General features: G+C 36.8%; 1 protein-coding gene across 7 annotated transcripts in view; it reads left to right on the forward strand.

Moving 5' to 3' along the window:
• The window catches only part of UTRN (utrophin), a 356,635-nt gene that overhangs the window by 306,714 nt on the left and 28,041 nt on the right, over positions 1-21,880 (forward strand). For all 7 annotated transcript variants that reach the window (XM_048296202.1, XM_048296200.1, XM_048296204.1 and 4 more), the window contains 4 exons: positions 3,045-3,130; positions 9,945-10,102; positions 12,496-12,662; positions 15,071-15,182. In XM_048296202.1, coding sequence (XP_048152159.1) covers positions 3,045-3,130; positions 9,945-10,102; positions 12,496-12,662; positions 15,071-15,182 — 523 coding nt within the window. The remainder of the gene's footprint in view (positions 1-3,044; positions 3,131-9,944; positions 10,103-12,495; positions 12,663-15,070; positions 15,183-21,880) is intronic.

Genomic DNA, 21,880 nt, shown 5'->3' on the forward strand with positions numbered 1-21,880 from the left:
CTGTGCCCATCACTGGTTGTCTCTTTGGCATTCACATACTTAGATAAAATGCTTATATTTATTAGGTCTGTCTGTGCCATCACAATGCTACAGAATATTTGCATACCATTGGTGGTAAACAGTAATTTTTTACACTTACATTCAGCAATTACATATTAATTATATCCTTAGTATGTTTATAATTTACAAGTTCACACGCCTCTGTTTTGGCTATGATATAGACTGTGTTTGCCTATCAAAGAAGTTTTGGATCCTAATTCTGTGTTAGGAAGTTACTTAGAGAAAGGAATAGATTCAGTCTCCCCTTCATCAGGATCAGAACAAAAAATATCTGAGCTGCTTAAAGTGGCTAAAAACCAGTATCAGTTGATTTTGTAATGACAAGGATGCTTGTATTACTATGAGTCTGAATAGTGGGCTGACATTTGTGGCATATATGACCCATAAATTTTTAAGAATTCAGGCATTAAAAAGTTTCTTGAACCTTGCTACTGTAAGGCCTTGATTCTTAGATGTTCATACACATAGGGCAGTTAGGTGGTTGTGCTGTCATTCAGAGGCACCTTGCAAGACAGGCATGTGGCAAAGCAGCCTTATAGTCTCCCAGCAGGTCGAGGGAGGTGATCCTGCACTTCTGCTCAGCATTCATGAGACACATGTGGAGTGCTGTTTCCAGTTATGGGCTCCCCAGGATAAAAGAGACATGGACAAACTGGCATGAGTCCTGTGAAGTACCATGAAGACAGTTTAAGGACTTGAGTGTATCCGTAAAGGCTGAGCTTTTCAACCTGGAGAAGTTTCAGGGGGATCTTATCAATGTGCATAAATACCCAATGGGAACAGAAGAGAAGATGGAGCCAGGCTCTCCTCAGTGCTGTGCAGTGACAGGACAAGAAACAGCAGGCACAGCCTGAAACACAGGAAATTTTGACATATGAGAAAAAGATTATTTTAATGTAAGAGTGATCAAACAGTGCCACAGGTTACTCAGAGAAGCTGTTCAGTCTCAATCCTTGAAGATACTGAAGTGATGGGATGTGATCCAGGAAAACCTGCTCTACCTAACTGAGCAGGGGCATTGGTCTCTGGAAGCCCCTCCTAATCTAGGTGGTTTTGTGACTCACTAAGCTGGGAAATCTTAAACTATTGACTTGGAAATGTCAGGACTACAAAGTCTATAGGTTTGGGGGGGAGAGAAGGGAGTGTGTGTGGCATTTGGTTTTGGTGTGTTGGGTTTTTTTACTGTATATATGTCATTACAGTGCTAATATTTATCTGTCTCCAAGAAAGAGACTAGGGATAAATATGTTGCTCTTTCAAAAAATGTAATATTGCAGGCTTTGTAATTATTTATGTAATTTATTGAGAAAATGCTTTTTGTGTGAAGGAAGTTTTTCACAGACCCTACAGAAATCTCCTGAAATCAGGAGAAGCTTGAAGCCTTGAGAGAAGTGCCCATATCTTTTAGCTGCAAAGTCTCACTTTGTCTTTAATAAACAAATGATGTGGTCAGTCCTGAGTTAAATCAAACCCAAATGAATGTTCACTTTTTTTTCTGATGAATGTAAATTTAAAACACAAACAACCCTACACAGGAAAGGATAGGGAAATAACTTTATCAGGGTGTAAAATGAGCCATTTAGATGGCAAGGTATGCCAGAATGATGTAGTGTCTGTGATTGAAAGAGGTAATTTGAAGCTAAGCTTGAATATATAAAAAGGTGGCACTTTTATAACATTCTGGAAAATTGTGTCCTGATTTTCCAGCTGTTATATTCCAGCTGTTATATATGTTAATAGATGTTTTTGATTAATTTGGCAATAATTTCTCTGCACCTCTATTCCATCTTATGGAATGAAGATACTGCTGTCTAGTGTCACTAGATGAGATTATGTTGTAAAGAAAAATGCATTAATATTTGTAAGTTGCTTAGCTAATTTATCAAGAACCCAGGAGTAAATTAATAATTTTGTATTCAGCACAACATTTGTGAAGTAAATCAGACAGCAGACCATATGCTGAATGAATAGGATAGAAAGAGAGATGTAATAATCACTCCAGAAGTAATTAAAGTATATATAATTTCTGTGTGCAGAAAAGACGAAAGTAAGGTTTGAAGGGGTATCAAATTTAGTGTTATCTTACTTGTTGAAAGACCCAGCTAACCTTATGTGTGTAGTACATACAGTTTAACTATTCTGATGATTTTTTTTATGCCACATCTCATTTAAAGACAAATTGTGTCATGTTTTTTCATTTTTGAAAGAAGAAAGAATTTTTCAGGATATGTTTCTGCATTGATCTTTTGAACTTTAAAATTTTTCTTTTCCATGTAAGCTGGGTTTATTGTTTTAGTATCTTTTTGAACAGCATTTCTCTTTCAGGCTTAACATTACTTGCTTTGGTACCACTTACCTCTTCTCAAGTTGTTCTTTAGGTTTGGACGTACTTTTTTTCATGCTAGACAAGATGTGCCTGAAGTCACATTGCTTAAAAAGAGTAACAGCTCCACATCATTGAATTAGTGCATGGGATTGCCTGCTTATGTCCTGATATTACGTGTATGTCAGAACATTTTAAACATAAAACAAAAAACTAAAAAACCAGAACAAAACAAATGAGAAAAAAGAAAGGGAAAAAACCCCATCATAATTAATTACTGTGATATGAAAACTTGGTTTTATTTTGCAGTCCTTGTGTTTCACACTGAGTAATAGGCCTTCCTGCTGTGTGCTCATGTATTTTTTTCTGTCTATATCACATTAAGAAATGACTTTGGGAACTTTACAGAGCTAAATGTCTGTTCTTTTGTAGTAATACAAGCTGTTTTGACATGTAAACCACTTGGAAGGGAAGCTGAGCTTTTGTAAGGGAAGAATTCACAGTGTAATTTGTAGCGTTAATTTTTTTTTTTGAGATCTGAAGTATATTTGAAATACAATACATACAATACATCTCCAATGTCTTTGTATTTTTTAATAGACTTGAGTTGAAATGAAATAAAATGAAACTGTACTGAATTGTCTTATCTTTATAATTTCAGTGGCCGAACTGGAAAAATTCGAGTGCAGTCCCTGAAAATTGGCTTGATGTCTCTTTCTAAGGGCCTTCTGGAAGAGAAGTACAGATGTAAGGAAGAATTTCTTTTACAAAATACTCTATATAATTAAGTCATGTACAATGACAAAGCACCTAGCAAAATTTGTAGTAAAACATTTCTCATGCCTGTTGCAAAGCAGTTTTGTTTTGAGTAAGTAAAATAGAAATACTTTCATTATCGCCAGTGACAATGGTTAAAGGAGAATTTATATCTCGATTGGAAAGTACTGCTGTCAGTTCTGAATCATCAGAAGTCACAGTGCTGCAGTCTCCAAAAGAAAAGGAGAATATAGCTGTGTGGAAGATAGAGAAGTATTATATTTGATTCTTTTCTCTCTTGTATGTGTGTGTGTTTTGTTTAGGGAAAAATCAAGCAAGTTAGTGCTGGTTGCATTGATTGATATGGTTGATAAAGCAAGGAAATATATCAAAATTCTGCAATTGTATTTAGTGGTTTACAAGAAAGTCTATCTAAACTCTGAAAATGGTTTTCCAGTATATGTGCTTTCTGCCAGAATTGCACAGTGAAATTTTAAATTATGTTGATTTTAGTAATCTCAGAAGCTTGAGAAATACTGAGTAGTATAAAGGTATTTCACAAAAATAAATGCAGGAGCAGAAGAGGATTGAGTAACTTTGTGGCAAAAACCCCCTGACAAATACAGAAAAAAAGATGAAGCACTGTATTAGAGCATTCTAGATGATGAACGTTTACATATTATGCACATAAGCTTAAATTTGCTGTTCTTTGCAGTAGTTCCTTGACTTATTTTGGAAACACATAAAAAAAAGTATAGAGAGACTGAATTTGCTTCATGTAATTTTGGAGCTCTGCAAAAATTTCTGCTTTCCTTAGGAGCATTTTTAGGCAATCTTGTAAACTCAGTTATTAACATTGAACAAAAGTAGAGGTGTTTTATGCATACATATTTTGACATCTGAATGACACACTGAGACTTTGGGTTTTTTAGTTTCCTTCTGTCGTTTGATATATGTGTGAAGTATTCCATAACTAAAAAAGAGCTTGACAGACATACCTTTGTTCCATAATGACAATTCAGAAGGTAGTGTGCTGTTCTGTGTGAAATAAAAAACTTTCATAAAGTGTAGGAGTTAGGCTGTGAATGATAAACTGATAACCCTAGGAAAAGATGGTTTTTAAAAAAAAACTCCAAAACCTGAGAATACTCACATTAAATTGCTATTGGTAATATATTAGTATACAGTTGCCAAATACAGGCACTGAAGCAGAATAAGGAAATTACTTGGTCAACTTCATATTTATGTTGTTGCTTTGTGTTTAGTAGTAAAATTAAAATGGCAGCTGATGGTGGCTACAGATTTTACATAGTTTATATCAACAAGATGGACTTTTACTCTGAAGGATGCTGTGAGAAGTCCTAAAAAAATTAGTAGAGACTAAGTCTCAGAAAACTTTTGTACCAAGTGATCATAACTTCAACCTGAAATACATCTGAAATTAAAGTAGTTGCTCGTGTTCTCAAAGCAGAGAATTAATAGTCAGATAATGCATCCTTTTTGTTGTTGTAACTCCTGTTCTGATCAGTGTACCAGGCTTTGATAGCTGTTAGCTTTATTGTCCTTATGAACCTTAAAATTGTCACAAAACTCTCTTCGAAAGAAATTTTGCTAAAGAAGGGAGTGTATGTCAGGTACTGTTCTTGGCTCGTGGTGGCTTTGAAGTCAGCATTTTGGGGTCCTCTGGGATGAGCTGTCACAGACTCATCTTTGATATGAGCTCTTTTACTTGTTTTGATTTTGTCATACCCTACTAATCACCTCTTGTTGAGAGAAATGTTGTCATATCTACTGAGTTTTCAGTCCTTGAGTGAAAATTGTAATTCCTAAGTATTTTCAAGAAAGTCAGTCACTTGGAAGAAAAAGCAGGACCCCCAAACATGGGTGCTTAATACTAATTACCTGCCTTCTGATTTTTCCCTTTCTCGGACCAGCTCCTGGCATTTGCTTCTCCTTTTGGCTGTTTCTTCTAAGCACTTCTGAGGCGTTGGCAATCACAGGCTCCTCTAAGAGTGACAGTCATTGGATGGTTGTGGTTAGAGCCCTTAGCGGAGCACAGACTGTGCCTTAAATGCTGTAGCTTTGGAGAGGCATACTCTTCTTAGGGTAGCTGGTGGTAAAACAAGCAAGTTTCTTGTTTGAAAAACTTTTGGATGAGCCTTTCATTCTCTTGTAAAACTCTTGAATGGATCTTTTGCTGCTCAAGTGTTCAGCCTTCCTAGAGACTATATGTTCATTTCCAGTATAGGTAGGATCTTTCCACTTGACACATTTTTAACAAGTGTTTTGGAGAAATTAACAAATGTTAATTAACAAATGTGAATTTAACAAATGTTTTAGAGAAATTTCTGTGGGTTTTGGTTCTTTTTTTTATTTTACTTAAGCTTCTTTTTAAGATTCTAGACTTCAGGGTTGATGTGAAAATGGATATTTAATTAAAAGTCCCAATTGCTTTAGAGGAAACATTGAAGCCTCAATTAAAGAATGCCTATTCTTGAAAATGTTTAAGACATGCTTAACTTCAAGCACATGCCTGGGTGCTCCTGAGAATAAAAATGGATCTGCAAAAGTAATTCAGTAACTGCGAGCTGCTTACATCTATGCTTTAGGACGAGGAGTCTCGGGCTTCTTTTCTGTTGTTGAGGCCAATATCCGAGTCTGGCTGTAACCATGTTATTCTCTGCTTTCTCTTCTGACCAGGAGGGTCACTTGTGAAATACATAAGAACGCATTTGTGTGCCCTTCACTCTTACCTGCGCTCATTTCTAACACCCAAAGCCAAATCTGGCAGTAGAAACAGAAAAAGACCCATATGGAGTTTTTTACAGTGTGTAGCTTTTGGGTCATGTCCTTTAATGTATAAAATCTGTATGATTTGAGATGAAAAAGAAGGGCTACTTGATAAATCTCATCTCCAAATCAGTTCAGTTTTCAAGTGATGTACAATGTCCTTGGAATGTGGTGGGGTTTTTTTTACTGTTATGTTTGTTGCACATTTTCAAACCATTTGGAAGTAACTAAAAAATAAAAAGAAGAAATTAGAATGTGCATTCTGTTTGTGACAATGCAACATAAAATGTGTGTTGTGGACACCGTTTTACTAATTATCTTATTATCATTTTGATAGGAATTTAATAAACTTTTCAATATTTTCAAGTATCCCTTTCTTTATCAATCATTAAGTACATTTTTTTCAGGTTGTCCAGCTAAGTTGCAGTTTGAGTTCCACTGGTTGTAATCCTCAAAATACTAGTGTGAGGCTGAATTTATTTGACTGATTTCTCTTTTCCTGGTTTCTGTTTTTTTCATATGACTCAAGTCTGAATAATATTTTCTGTGCTTCCTCAGTCATTCTTCTTTGGTAGAGTCCATTATACAATTTAACTTTTATATCAACGCATTTTATGTTGAAACTCCTTTAGTGTGTATATACATGTTAACAGACTCCATTTGAAAGAGTTTGGGCTTTTGAGCTTGCTGGTGGGTGATGTAGAGAGTCCCCTTTCCCACTGTGGTGAATAGGGTGTCCGGGTGCTCCCTGTCAGAGCTAAACCAGGCTCTCCTCCATCTGCCGCTTGAGAGTGGCTCTTGCCGTGCCTCCCTTGCCAGGGAGTAGCTCATGGGTTATTGGAAGCAGGTAGGCCAGATAGCAAGAGTATTCTCACTTTCCATGCCTTCAGTTTAGGAGCTCTCCTGCTGTGTGTCGCATTGAAGGCATTGAGGTGTTTGGAAAAGAGGATACCATCCGTGGACTCCCTTACACCTGGACAGTCTTTGGTTGTGGCACAGCTGCCAGTGTTAAGAAACAAATAAATTGGACAAGTTTGAGCTCTTCAAAGGTGTTTGCTACTTTCCTCCTAGCTACTGGGCCTATTCCCTCTTCAGCCACATCGGTTTCCTCTGTTTACCAGCTCCACAACCAACTGAAGTTTTAAGGTTTAGGAAGTTACTTCATCTGCCTCCCAGCTCCAGAAGTTAGTGAATTGTTCTTCTCTTATGGCCTGTTTCTGCTCCAGACTGATGCAAACAGAAAGAATAAGACTAGGTTTTCTTTTTTCCTTTTTTTTTTTAAACTAGCCTTTTTTTTAAACTGACTCTTAGAAACTGAAAAACTGTCCCATCCTCAGCTGAAGAAGATAGCCAGGATCTGGGATTGCCAAAAGGAGCCTGAAGCTCTGCAGTATAAATTCTGTCACTGCTATTGTCTGTGCATTTTTTTTCCTCAACACTAAGTGGCCAAGATGCTGTAGCTGCTGTTTGGCTAGACAAGAAAGGGGTGAGAAAAATACAATAAAATCTAAGAATTAGTTAAATCATCTTGATTTTTATCTTTTGAAGATCCTTTCCTCTACTTTCACCTCCTTTGAGAAGAAAAAAAAGTGTGCCCAGACTGTCTGAAGCACACTGACAAAGCTCGACAGTTGCTCCAAATAAAGGGCAAAACAATTTACACCATGCAGTAAGAGCTACTCTTGAGTGTTTCTGAGCAAAGGTTGTGTTTTTCTCAATCAGAAGTGTAGTCAGACTGAATTTTCAAATTTCATTTATTTCTAATTTATTAATGGTTCTTCTGACAGGAAACATGGAAAAGTAGGGTCATAATTTAAATGAATTCTTTTTCTTTGAAGATTATTTGGAGCTTTAATCCAAGCCAGCCATTGAGTGCAAAAACAGATTGTAGAAACCAGCTGGAATGAACAGAAGAATTTGATTCCATTTCTTCTGTAACCTATCACAGAATTTTAAAATATTTCTTGGATAAACTCAGCATTTAAGATGTTTTCAGGAAAGATTAATCTTTCAATTAAATGATAATGTACACAGCTACAGAGTTCATCAATCAAAATTATTGGCAGAAACATTAAAATTTTTAGCTGAGCATTTTAACAATTGAAATTGTCCAATCAAAGAAACATGTTAAGAAAGCACTTGAGAAATAGTAACTCTACTGCTGACAGGCCTCTTAACTCAGTCCCTTACTGTGAGTGTAGGTACAAGCAGTATCTTCCTTCCCAGTGCCTGTATCTGGAAAAATTTTCTTGATCCCTTTCAGCAACAATTTTTTCTGTTGTTACAGTCATCCTGGTTCATCCATTTATACTTCAGGGCTTGACACCTACCTTAGGAAAATGGAATCAGTGAAGGAAAAGTACATGGAAGCAGACATGGTTATCCAGGAAGAAAATGTGATTATTGTTAAGGTCAAATTGTCCTTCTGGCTGCTGCTCTCGTTTTAAGCTATCTCACATGGCCAGTTGTGACTTGTGGTAACTTCCAGTCTCAGTTCAGAGTAATCGTGCTTCTGTCCCCAACCACCTGAAGCATGACATAGTTTTTTAGCATAAGATGTGGATTTCTGAAATACTATTTCATTCTTCATGCAATTGTAGAATAGTTTGGTTTGGAAGGGGCTTTAAAAGATCATCTAGACCAACCCCCCTTGCAATGAGCAGGGTCATTATCAGCTGGATCAGGTTGCTCAGGGCCCTGTCCAATCTGGCCTTGAATGTTTCCAGGGATAGAACATCTACCACCTCTCTGGGAAACTTGTTCTAGTGTCTTGCTACCCTAATTGTAAAAAATTTCTTTCTTAATACCTAGTCTAAACTAGCCTTCTTTTATTTTAAAACCATTACTACACGTCCCCTTGAGTACTGAAAAGCCACAGTAAGGTCTCTCTGTAGACTTCAGGCTGAACAACCCCAACTCTCTTAGCCTTTCTTCAGAGGAATGGAACATCTCTCCTATGATGAGTTTTTTGGCCTTCCTCTGAGTCTGCTCTAACAGCTCCTTGTCTTTTCTGTGCTGGGGACCCCAGAGCTGGACTCAATACTCCAGGTGGAGTCTCACAAGAGCAGAGTGTGCAGAATCACCTCCCTCAATCTGCTGGCCGTGCTGCTTCTAATGCTGCCCAGGGTACAGTTGACTTTCTGGGCTGCAAGTGCACCTTGTCAGCACATGTCCAGCTTTTCATCTACCAGCACCCCCAAGTCCTTCTCCACAGGGCTGCTCTCAGTCCCTTCATCCCCCAGCCTGAATTGATATGGAGGTTACCCTAACCCAGGTGCAGCACCTTGCACTTGAACTTGTTGAACCTCACAAGGTTCCCAGGGGCCCACTTCTCGAGTTTGTCCAGGTGTGGGTGGTATCCTGTCCTCCAGGTGCGTCAGCTGCAGCACTCGGCTTACTGTCACTTACAGACCTGCTGAGGGGGCACTTGATCCCTTCTTCTGTGTAATTAATGAAGATATTAAATAACGCTGGTCCCAATATGGACCCTTGGGGGACATCACTTGTCACTGATGTCCATTGGGACTCTGAGCTGTTGACTACTACCCTCTGGATGTGGCCATCCAACCCATCTAACAGTCCACCCATCTAATATGTTTCTCTTGAATTTAGAGAGGAGGATACTGTGGGGTACTGTGTCAAAAGCCTTACAGAAGTCCAGAGAGATGACGTCCATAGCCACTGCCTTGTCCACTAATGTAGTCACTCTGTCATAGAAGGGTCACTAGGTTTGTCAGGCATGACTTTTTGCTGGTGATGCTGTGCTGCCTCAAATCACCTTCCTGTCCACCATGTGCCATAAAAAGCCATAAAGTTTCATTTATTTGGCCTTATTTTCCTCATTTGTATGGTTATGAATCAAGATTAGATGGAGGTAAACCCTTGTAAATGGGACAGTGGCCATTTGTAACCATAACAATAATACAGAAAGTAAAAGCTTGAGCTGCAGCATTACTGAAGGAAAGGAGGTGTACATGGAAATGGAATGAGATGGTGTCTTTTGTTGGTGTTGCAGATCTCTTCAAGGAGGTGGCAGGCCCTACAGAAATGTGTGACCAGAGGCAGCTGGGCCTTCTGCTTCACGATGCTATCCAGATCCCACGGCAGCTTGGGGAAGTGGCAGCCTTCGGTGGCAGCAACATTGAACCCAGTGTGCGCAGCTGCTTCCAACAGGTAAGATAAAGACCTTCATGTGAAGAACAAAACAAAACCCTCTCTGAAGTCTATAGGTTCACTTCTACATGATGATGTAAAAAGAAGAAAGGAATATAAAAACATCCACTGAGTTTTGAACAGAAATCAATATGCTCCTGCAACTAAGTATGGGAAATTAATGTGAAAATGCTGATGTAAAAGATGGTTTACAGTTTAGGATAGGATAAAACAAATTATGTTTAGCCAAAAGAATTTATAAATCTTCATGATTCTGACGGTGTTTGCTGCTCTAAAAGCTTTTTGTAGCAGCCAATTATCCTGCTTTGCATTGTTCAAAGCATTTTTGTTTAAAAATTTTGTAGCAGCCAATTATCCTGCTTTGCATTGTTCAAAGCAACCTGATACTGTGAGAACAACGTGCTTTTCCATGCTGGAACAAGACATGATCTCAACAGAACAAGCAAATTATGTTGGTAGTAATTTTTGACCTTGTGCACCAGGAAATTATTTAGCATTACGTTACTGACAAAAGACCTTGCAGTTGCATGAAACTTCAAGCGTAGTCATTTTTATATTGCGACAGATCAGAACATGGAATAAAACTCTTGCAGCCTGCTGTGCAGCTCCACACTACATGCAGGGGGTTAATGAGGCTGCAAGGAGTGGCTGTCTGTTTAAAGAAGATGAGAATTAAAACCAGGATGTTGTAATGGAACACAATTAGCTCTGACTTTTTCAAGGATGCCTAAGGCTCCAACTGTTAGCTAGTGATAGCTATACTGCTTCAGTGCATTATTTTTGTGAAAGCAGCTGATTTGAGCATTGTCAGAAGTTGTATTTGGATTAAAAATACACCATGGCTTATACAAAATTACTAACTTGAATATTTCTGATTTCATTGAGTTGAACTTTACAGATTTTAGTGAACTTTGAGAGTATTTTCTTTTGCCATTCTTTCATAGAGATTTCTACATTTTCGTCCAGTGCTTTGAAACATTAGATTCATTTCTGGATTCAGGCAGTTAGAATTGGAAGTGTGTTTGTCCAGGTCATGAATAGTTTGGTAGATACTTATGGAAGCTGGTTTGACTGATTAACCATGTAAAGCTTCCCCCGATGTTTTGACATTGCTGCTTCAGACAATAAGGGATGGTGCTTGACATACCTGTCACTGGCCTTGAGTGGTTTGAGTCATACTGAAATAAATCATTCATTTGTTAGTCGCAGACTTTCTGTGTGACAGAGGAATGATCTTTATGGCCCTCAAGGATCTGCCCCATCTCCCATGCTGTTCAATTATGGGTAGGGGGTACCAGCAAGGTAGTGTTTAAATACTTGATGTGTTATTACAATTATATTTATAATGAGGCTGCATCCCTCATCTCACATGAATAGTTCAAGTTCAGTCCTTGGTCATTAGGAGAGCATAGAGAAAATGTGCAGCTGCATGTCAGTTATCTTAGCCCAGTGAAAACAAATATTTTGTTAGTGAGGAAGAAACACTCTTCTTTTTTTTTTTCATGCTTCTCTCTCTTACTGCCAGAAATGAACTTGGACCACGAATAGGTTAAGACACCTAGCATTGCTTTCCATCATGTGTTACCATTTAAGAATAACTTTCATTTTAAGCTTTATTTTATTGCCTCTACTGAGGTCAGAAATGTGACCTCTGTTGTTATTGCTGACAAAGTTGATGAATATAATACCTTTACAGCTAGGCTCCTGTGGTGGTTACAGCTTAAAGAGGATATGGAAGTGTGTTTGTTTCCTTCTTAAAACAATCATGTTAATATATTAGCTCTGCTATATTCTTGAAGTGATTGCCTATAAATGGCAGATTCTTTTCTTGTTCTTTATTTGCCTGTTTATTTGTTTGTTGCGTGTGTGTGTTATATTTAATGTGCTAACTAGAAAAAGCACTGTGGGCTTAGAACACAATAAAAAAATGACAAGTCTTGGGGCAATCAGTACACACCTGCAAGCAATACTGACTTTTAGCATTTTGTCATCAATCTTAACTCAGAAGACAGCCATGTCTTCAGTATATCCGAACTGCAGAATGTGCTTCCCTTTCATGCTCATACTTATTTTTCAAGTCCTTTCAGTTGAAAGATGGCTTTACTATGCACTCTGTTACTTCTTTACTATGTCCTCCATCTTTGTTACTATCTGTCTTCTCTATCACAGCTGTTTAGCCTTCTGAAGTGTTACTGACTTGTTTTCTTTATTTTCATTTTAAATGAGGTTAGTTCTTGTATCCTGTAAGTGATTTTGGATTAACCTGTCAGGGAAAGAATTCATGCAGGCTGTTGGGATTTTTTTTTCCATAGAATTCTAAGGAAAATCTACTTGTGGGTGTCTGTTGTTTTGGTTTTTTTTTTAATTTTGATGTGGGTTTTTTCTCTCCACAGAACCACAATAAGCCAGAAATAACTGTAAAGCAATTTATAGACTGGATGCGCTTAGAACCACAGTCTATGGTGTGGCTACCAGTTCTACATCGTGTGGCAGCTGCAGAAACAGCAAAACATCAGGCCAAGTGCAACATCTGTAAAGAGTGTCCAATTGTTGGATTTAGGTAAGAGGAGAGGTGTTAGGTGCAATGTTTCTCTGAAAATATCCACATTTTTAAGTCTTCTAACAAGTGAAGTTCCTGCTGTCTGTTTTTCCACTGTTTTCCTTCTTTAACATGGGATCTGTGTGGTGAGGCCACAGTGTGGCCTGAGCCAGTGCAATTCTGGCTCATGCAGTGCTGCTGTTAGACACCCAGTGGTCCTGTGGGTGATAGAGGTATAGGGTAGGCTGTCATCAGGTGGTTTTGGATTGGTGGATCCAAGAGACAGCAGATGAAGTAGAAATGCAGCCCATGTGTTCTGTAAGCATAAGATCAAAAGGAGGTGATCAGTAAGAAGAAATGTGGACTGTCTGTCTGCTCTCCTGCATAAGGCTTGGGAAACTAACTTATGCCAGGCAGTATAAAACACCCTTCAACATCAGTCTTCCCCTGCTTAAACCAAACACTGATATGTTGCTGTGATGAGACTTACAAAGTCCCTGTCTATGTCCCTGAACATAATCTAACTTCTGTCTTTTCAAAGAAAGATGTGAATTCTAAAAGCAAAGATTACATGGGGAATATTCTCCATGTTAATCTCCTAAACTGTAGTTGGTACCCTTCAGTAAGTAGTTATGACTAACATGCATTTGTGCATTGATTGCTCCTGTGTATAAAGCAACCCCCACCCCCAAAATCTACAGTAGAGGCTAGAGCTAGAGTTAAGCATAACTGGCTTTTTCCTCTACTGTGGCCATGGAGTCTGATGTATTATCTAGGAAAAATATAAAGCAGTCTATCATGTAAGTGCTTCTAAGATTTTTCTTTAGATATCTAGGCAGAGGAGTAATTTTTGTTCACTGTGCTCTCTGTTCTCCATCTTTCTATTATTTTAGAGGATAATAATATGAATCCTGAGGTCAGATTCATCTTGCCTAGTTGTAGGAATGCTGGCTTTAGTCAATCTTACAGGATTGAGCTAGCAACCCTCTTTTTATTTTTTTTATTATAAATATAGGTATTTCAGTATTTGCAAAAGTAATAAATCTGATCAAACTTTGTTGCCTGTCTTAAGAGGAGATGAAATTCTCTTAAGTGTTCTTCTCTTTATTATTGTTTGAGGAAGCACAGGGTAACAAAGCTCTAGCTCAGCTATGTTATAGTTGTCTAAGTTGTACTATGTGTAGGAGGGCAGAGAGATAGAAAAAAAAAGACCTATTTAGAATGGGTCATTCTAAATAACTTCTACTATGAAGTTAGAGATCTGCAACAACAAAACATCTTGCATCCCAGCAGAAGGTAAATGTGGCCATTTAATACACAGGCTCTGAGAAAAGATTATAAAGAAGTTGGATCAGCATCTTTTAAAGTGAACCTTTACATTTATAGACACATATTCTCTTGCAAAACAAAACATAAAACTCAACAGGGGAAAAGTGTAGATGGGTACTGAAAACTGCTCTCAGGAAGCAATTTAATTTAAACTTGTAACTATTCAGTAGCTATTCAATTTGGTTCAGTTAGCTCAGTTTAGTTGCATACAAATGATATTACCTCATCCAGTCAGAACAGCCATAGCATAGAAACAGTGGGTGGAATCTGGAATTGAATTGTTGCTTTAGTCTAAATAAATCATGCTGCTGGTGATTACATTTAGTACAAGGGATACTGTAGAAGTTTGTTACCCTATTTATACATACACTCTCTTAAAAAAAAGACCAAAATTAAACAAATCATTGTGTATTTTTAACTGAGTTTTAAACTATTCTTACAATTCACAAATTCTCGAGAATTTAATTTTCTGAGATGTGTGTAGGATTTCTGAGCATCAAAATGATTTACAAACATTAAATATTAACTGTTCAGTATAAAAACAAAAATAAACCAGTCTGGTTTATGAAAGGTTTTTTGAGATATCATCTGAATAGTAAATAGAGGAAAAGAAAAACTCAAGCAATATAGCTTAAAGTCAATAAAAACTTAAAAATTATAAATTCTTCCCAGTTCATCTATGAAGTTGATGCCTGTAGGATTTTCTGCATCAAAGCGACTTGGGCAGCAGGGGATTGACAATGGCTCTATATTGATATGGAGACATAAACTTTTAAATACTCAGTGAGGTATGTAGTGTAGGAAGGTTCTGGGAAGTGGGCTAAGAGGGCTGCAGGTTTCCTGTGTCCCCTGAAGCTGCTGCAGTGGTGCTGGTGTCCCTGGGCCTGCAGCTGTGATGAGCGTTGGCTGTGCCGCATCCTGGTTGTGCACACCCACACACTTCAAAATTCTCTCTGAGCTAATCCCAACAAACTCACTGTGTCCTTGTGTTGCTGCTGCTGAAAAGCAGGTGACACCATTTCAGAGAGTAATTTTCTTTGTGAGGCTTAATTAGAAGTAAACTTAGGAAACTCTAATGACTTGGTTTAATGTCCCCACAGGTACCGGAGCTTAAAACATTTCAACTACGATGTCTGTCAGAGCTGTTTCTTTTCTGGCCGTACAGCAAAGGGGCATAAATTGCATTATCCAATGGTGGAGTACTGTATACCTGTGAGTACCAATTTACTCAGTGTTTCTAATGGATAACAACCCATATTTTAGGTCTAAATTTTTTTTCATAGCCTTTGTTACCTAGCCAGGATTTCTTTTTCATATGTTTAATATGGCTTGTCAGGAACTTTGCAGGGTTTGCTGATTTTTTGTGGGTACCATTTGGATTCTGTAGAAATGGGTAGCAGTACCCACCTCTGAGAGAACTTAAACTTCACTTCTGATTGGTAAAATAAAGCTTGAATATTAAATGTATCCGCTGTTCTTGTATACTTACATATATACACACACTGTAAGGGTAAGAACATATCAGAGAAAAAGGACTCACTTTACTATTGCTATACCATGGTAAAGAATATTTAATATTCTAGTAATGCACATTCATGTTTTTAGGGGGGTGCGATCTTTGGTTTTGGGTCCAGCATTTTGGTTGCTTCTTTAAAGTGTGATTAGAAATAGGTTGTGTTTCATTCTGCTGTGTAATTACTGTTTACTGGGATATATAAAAGTTGGTGTGTTGCTGGAAAAAAATAAATAGAATTGATAGTTTCTAACCAGAAATGGTGTGAGATGTTTACCAGCAGTAGCTAACAAAAAATAATTTTTTAACACAGTATTTTCCTAATGATATTTCAAACACAATTTTCTAAGGAGATTCCTAGGAGTCTGTCTTAAGTGAAGGAGTGGCTGGGTTGCTACATGCAAATACCACTCTCACTTTTTTTATCAGGTAGTTGTTTACATTCAAGAATTTTAACTCAGAAATAAATTAATAGGATAATTGGTATGTACTCTATACAACAGTTGTGAGACATCTGTATGCTCAGAAAAATTCAGACCAGAATGTAACTAGAGCTGATTGAATAGAGTTATTTCAATTTTCAATAGTGTTACAAGATTCTATGCGTTCTTATGGTAGCAAAAATTCATTGAGTTATTTGACTCTTTTGCTGTAGTTGTTGGACTTACTACCTGGTTTTTTCCTCTCTCTTTCATCTGGTGTGTCTCCTGTAATGGAATTCAAATTCTATTAAGTAGTGTTTTTACTTCATTGTTGTCAGAAAAAAACATGAATTATGTTAATGTATTTTCATTAGTTCTGTAACCAAATGTTAGGATTTTATTGATAATTTGACATGTCAGGGTATACTCTGAAGAATATTTTTTAAATAGACTTGGTTTTTTAGCTGGTTTTAATGTTTATTATATTTTTTCATGAGTGTTCTAACCTCAGGATCTGGAGGTCTATGATTAGACATCATTAAAAATTCACTTTTTTTCTCCTTATAAACCTCATCTTTAGTGGAACAGAAATGTTCTTTGCTACTGCCTGTAATATGCAGAAAATTCAGAAATTGAGGTGTAAGGAGTGTTGAAATACATAATGCTGGTCTGCAGGATAAGATATCCTTCCTGTTGAGTTAGTCAAATACAGATTGCATTTGGTATGGGGTATTGTACCTTCCCTAGAAGAGGATGGTATATTTCTGATGAATTCCAGGTTTTGTCTGAAGCAGCAGATTTGATATCTAAGAGGAATTTTCACTTCTTGTTAAACAAGTCCACGTTATGTAACTGTGAGCCATCTCATTTCCCAGTGAAGGCTGACAAACTGAAAAATATATTCTGGAAATGGCTGGAATCCTCTCTGTCCCTGGGAATAGGGATGGCTCATATTATAATGAAGATTTCTGTTACTGCTGCAGAAAGTATGTCGTTTTAAAGCAATATTAGGTGTAAAATAAGGTAACATAGGGCAAAAGTCCCTTCTTTCCATGACATATAGGAGGAATGAGATGAATCTATTTTGGCATAATAAGGGGAGTAAAATTACATTCTTGATTAGAGTGAATGAAGGAAGGCCAGTGTGTAAGGGGGAAAAGAAGGAACTCGGGGAAGTTTTAAGGAAAGCAGAATTGAAGAAATGGCGTATAATTTAGGTGATGCATAAAATTAGAGGTCCAGCATTGACCCCTGTTAATTTGGAAGCTGAGTATGAGAGCTGAAATTTTACTTGGGTCCTGATGTGAGTACACTCTGCTACCTCCTTTTCTGTAAAAAGAAATGACCCATTATATGAACAGACCTACATGCCTGTTAGACTTCCATAATCACTACCCACATACAATCTGTTTTAACAAGTCTTACCTGGTCTAGGTCTGGAATAAAGAATTGATTTCACAAAAAGAATCCTGTATTATTTATTCTTTCTATTTGTAATAATACACTATGGTTGGTATACTAACTTGTTGCTAAACCTCTCTGCATATTGAACTCATTAAATGCAATACAGTAGTCAAGAATTGCAAAATTTTTTGCAGTTAGTAGAATAACTTATATATTTAAATGGAATAATGCCTGCAAAATAGCATAGACCTGAGTCTGTGAAATAAAATAAAAGTACCAAAGGCCACTGAATTGTTCCTTAGAATCCATTATATTACAGTACAAATAGCCTGAGCAGGAAGAGTGCATTTACTCTACCTTTTCAACTAAATTCAAAGGCTGTTGATGTTAAAATGTTGCTTTTTTGGCCAGTGTTGAAAAGCAGAGTACAAATGCATGTACTCATCAAACTGCATGAATAAAATCCAGCTTCACTTTTTTACTGCTAACGCATATTAATACATTTTTATCAAGAATACTAGCAATAAATAGGTAAAAAAAATGCTTCCATTACTTTAGCTGACATTTAGAACTGGAGCTTAGTCACAGATGGAGGAAGACCATTTAATTGTCTTTAGGTGAGCAGTTTAGTGTAGGGTATAAAGGGATTTCTCAGAAGCATAGTAAGTTCTTCTTACATTTAAAATAATTTGGAGAATGGGTTAAGGAATATGTTCTCCATTTTAATGAGTTTTGTGATATTTGCATTAGGTAAGAATTGCTTCATAATTACAGATTAGGACCATTTACTCCACATAGCTCTATGTATTTACTGCATTCTAATCTGTAATGCCATTTTGCATTTGTCCTAGCTCTTGCAATTTAGTTTTCTTGATGCTGAAAATGAAAAAGAAAAAAACAAAAAACCCAAAAAACCCCAAAAAAAAACCCAACCAAAAAAACCCAAACAAACAAGATTATAATGACTTCAGTTATGTCTTTTCTTTCATCCAGAATTTAAAGATGTGTTTGAGAAGCATCTGAAAACATAATTCTCTCTCAAGTAGTAGAAATGCAGTTATTCTAATTTATTTTTCACCTTTACACAGTCTTTCTCTGAAAAGATGGAGAAGTAAGATTTTTAATGTAGAATTTTACACAGATGTGTAAAAATATTGTTAGATTTTCCTATTATCTAATTTGGGAATAGTCCTACGTAACTACCTACATGGTTTATTTTTAGATTTTTTTTCAATGGAAATCCTCTCAATAGTGGCACTTGTGTTACATTAATGTGGGTTTCTGTACCAATGGATCCTTTGAATTTCACACGGAAATATTTACTGCATCTATTTTCTTCCTCCGAACTGTTTCCACTTTGTAAATCCTATATTCCACAACAAGGAATATAAAAAGAAGCTTTTCTGGAGTAATGCACAAATATCAAATCACAGTTCTGAAAATTTTCCCATTGCAAGTAGTCTTATTTTCTTGCCTTAATGAAAATTTTTGTAGTTCTGTGCAACTCACCTGGCACAGCTCCGTATTTTAGGGAAGTAATTTTTGGTAGCCTTTCTATACAAAACAGTGCTAACTAAGGATAGCCCCTTCATCTTCCAGATGACCAGAATTTTATTTCCCTACAGGAGCTCAGAACATGATAGTCAAGACATCAGAAATTATTGGCTGAATGATAGTTCATCCTAGAGTGAATTTTTTTTCCAGGCACAGTAAAGCTTATCTGAAATAGCGCCTGTTAAGACTTCTCCTGTGAGTAAGTCATCTGAAAACTTAATTCCTACCGACATTCAGAGAAGACAGATACATTCCTGAACATTAAGCAGCCTCGGTGTTTTATAAGCAACAAACTGACACAACTAAGTCAGCAGTTTCATCCTGACATGCTTAGCAGTGTACCAGGCATGATGCTTCACTGTTAACAAAATGGGATTGTTCTGTGGGGAAGATGAAAGAAAGTAGCAAGAATGGTTGAATCTGGCTATTTCACATGCAGAACATCACTTGCAGCTGTGGAATTCAGAGATTACCATTCACCTTGAGAAGAATAGCTAATTTGTTAGTTACTCTTGAAATTACAGCTTGACGTCATTGGAGTAAACTGAAAACCACAAAATTTATAGTTGATCTCTCCTCTTGGTGAGAAATTGCTAAGAAATTGCCCATATTAGAAAGTGGTCACAGAAGGGTAATCTTCTCAAAGCTACCCAGTGCAGACATCACTGATGTGAGAGTGACAGTGTAATACAGTTAGTATACCTTCAAGAACCTAATTAAAGAATAAACTGAAAGTCTTTTAAACAACGTAGATGTTATTTTATACTATAAATTTTGCATCTCTCAGCAGAGATTATTATACAAATAATGTGTCATTTTATACAAAACATATTTTCTTGGAATTTCCTTGATAATATTGAGTGTCTGTGTACATTTGTTACCAGCTTCCTCATAACCCATGAATGTCTGGCTGGGCTTAATGAAAGCATACATTAGTGAGGTTCACATCTCTTCTGGGAATCAGTTTCTCTGTGTATATTAAAACAGCTAATTGGTTTTGTGTTAGATATAATAAATGTAATTAAGAGAATGATGACTTAGGTGCAGACTAGTCCTTTTACATAGGTAGGTGCAGTGAAAGGAATAAGAATGTGGGCTTCTATTATTACTCCTTCTTTGAAAAAAAGAATAGTGAGAAATAAAATAAAAAATATATATGTATTATAAGTATTCTATATGATTTATTCATGTTTTATATCTTTATTGTAATTTTTACATAGCATGTTATTTAATGTAGAGCTCTACAGTTAGTTTATTTCAATCTTGGTATTACTTTTTACCAATGAAGACTTGTTCTATTTCCAGTATTCTGAAAGCATACACCAATTATTTTGCATATGTGTGAAAAACATATTTTACCATACTTGGGGGTGTTTTTAACTGTTTTCCAGGAAATCCTGATTTCTTAAATTTTTATTGGATTACAAGTAATTGTATGTTAGTTTGTTGCTTATAATTCTCTGTATGCCTGTCTGGTGTATTGAAGACTGCTGATGCCAGTTTGTCGATTGTTACGGATTGTAGCTACTGACACCTTGAGACTTTGCGCTACCAATGTTTTTTTAGTTATTTGTGTGTGCAGCCATGGATATTAAGTGTTTCTTCCTGAACTTTGTCTTGCTCTAAGAACTGAGATTTTAAATTGAGTTTGAAAGCATGGTCTTTAGACTGAATTTTCAGTGAAGGAAAGTATTTTTTCTTTGCTTTTGAAGTAGTTCTGTAACAATGGTGCTATTTGTACTATTGATTTGTGTGGAAATAGTCAAGATGTCATGACGTAGGGAAGTGTACAAGGTACCTGCTAGTTTTAATTTAGAAGATAGATTCTACACAACAGTTCCTGGCTATTCTTTTTTTTAAAGGAAAACATTGTAGTACATCCCCTTGGCATGATTTTGGATTGTATTTTGTGGTTATATGCCCAAAAGAAAAAAAAAAAAATAGAAGACATTTTTCGGAGTTGCATCTTAATTGCATGTAAATTAAAATTGTTTTTTCAAATCTGCTCAAATTTCATTGGTTAGTATTTGCAGTGCTCAGTCAGTACAGTCATATTAGTCGTCTTTCCAAGAATCAGGCTGTCATACCGAATAAAGAACACACCAGAGGAAAAGTTTGGCAGCTCAGTAGACATTTATTTCTACAATGTATGGGTATTAACATTTTCATTTCTTGGCCTTGAGGCAGAGTTCCATTTGCTGGAGTTACTCTTCATGAGAGTAAGCAGCCTTTTGCATTGCCTCATGTTCCTTCTTTGGATGGTACAGCGGGTGGAGAGATGCTTTTTGAGAATGATTTTGTGAAGCCTTCCTGGATTCACTTATATTAAAATTCAGGGGTTCAAATACCTCTTGGTCACAAACTTGCTCTGTTTGTTGTCTACTTTTTAAAGCCACATACGAGAAACTCTTACCAACACCAGTTTGATTATTTACTGTTTTTATTGCTTGCCTGATGTGCATTACAAAGTTTGTAACTACATATATTATATATACATTAAAATATGGAGATGAATATGGAAGTATTTTTATGTTTTGACAGCAGAGAATAGTTTGCCTGACCTGCTCCTATACCTCTTTGTAGTACATCAGGAAAGAGATTACAAAACTCAAGTCTTCCTCTCTATTTCCACACGGTTGTCCATCCGCTTTGGCATCCTTTGACGCCAACAGGCTTCTCCCAAAGCAGAGGGTACAGGAATGCAATTTCTAGTTTGTTACAGAGGCTGGATTGGAAGTCTGTAAAAGCTGTTGCAAATCTTCAGGTAATTCTGGAGGTGAATGGCCACATTTTCTTCACTGCAGCTGAAAGAAAAAAAGCTCAATAGTACCGTCTGGAAGGAGATGCTCTGTTGAAGTAGTCAGCACAGTCTGAGCACATACACTTTAAAGGCAGACTGTATATTATTGTTTCTTCCTGCAGATCTCTTTATTGCCATTTTTGCCTTGTGTTTTATGCCTGTATGTATCCCTGCTTTTGTAGCCGAAGTTCGCTGAATAGTACTACCAAAGCAGTGC

Source organism: Corvus hawaiiensis, chromosome 3 (assembly GCF_020740725.1).
Source record: "Corvus hawaiiensis isolate bCorHaw1 chromosome 3, bCorHaw1.pri.cur, whole genome shotgun sequence".
NCBI classification, from domain to species: domain Eukaryota; kingdom Metazoa; phylum Chordata; class Aves; order Passeriformes; family Corvidae; genus Corvus; species Corvus hawaiiensis.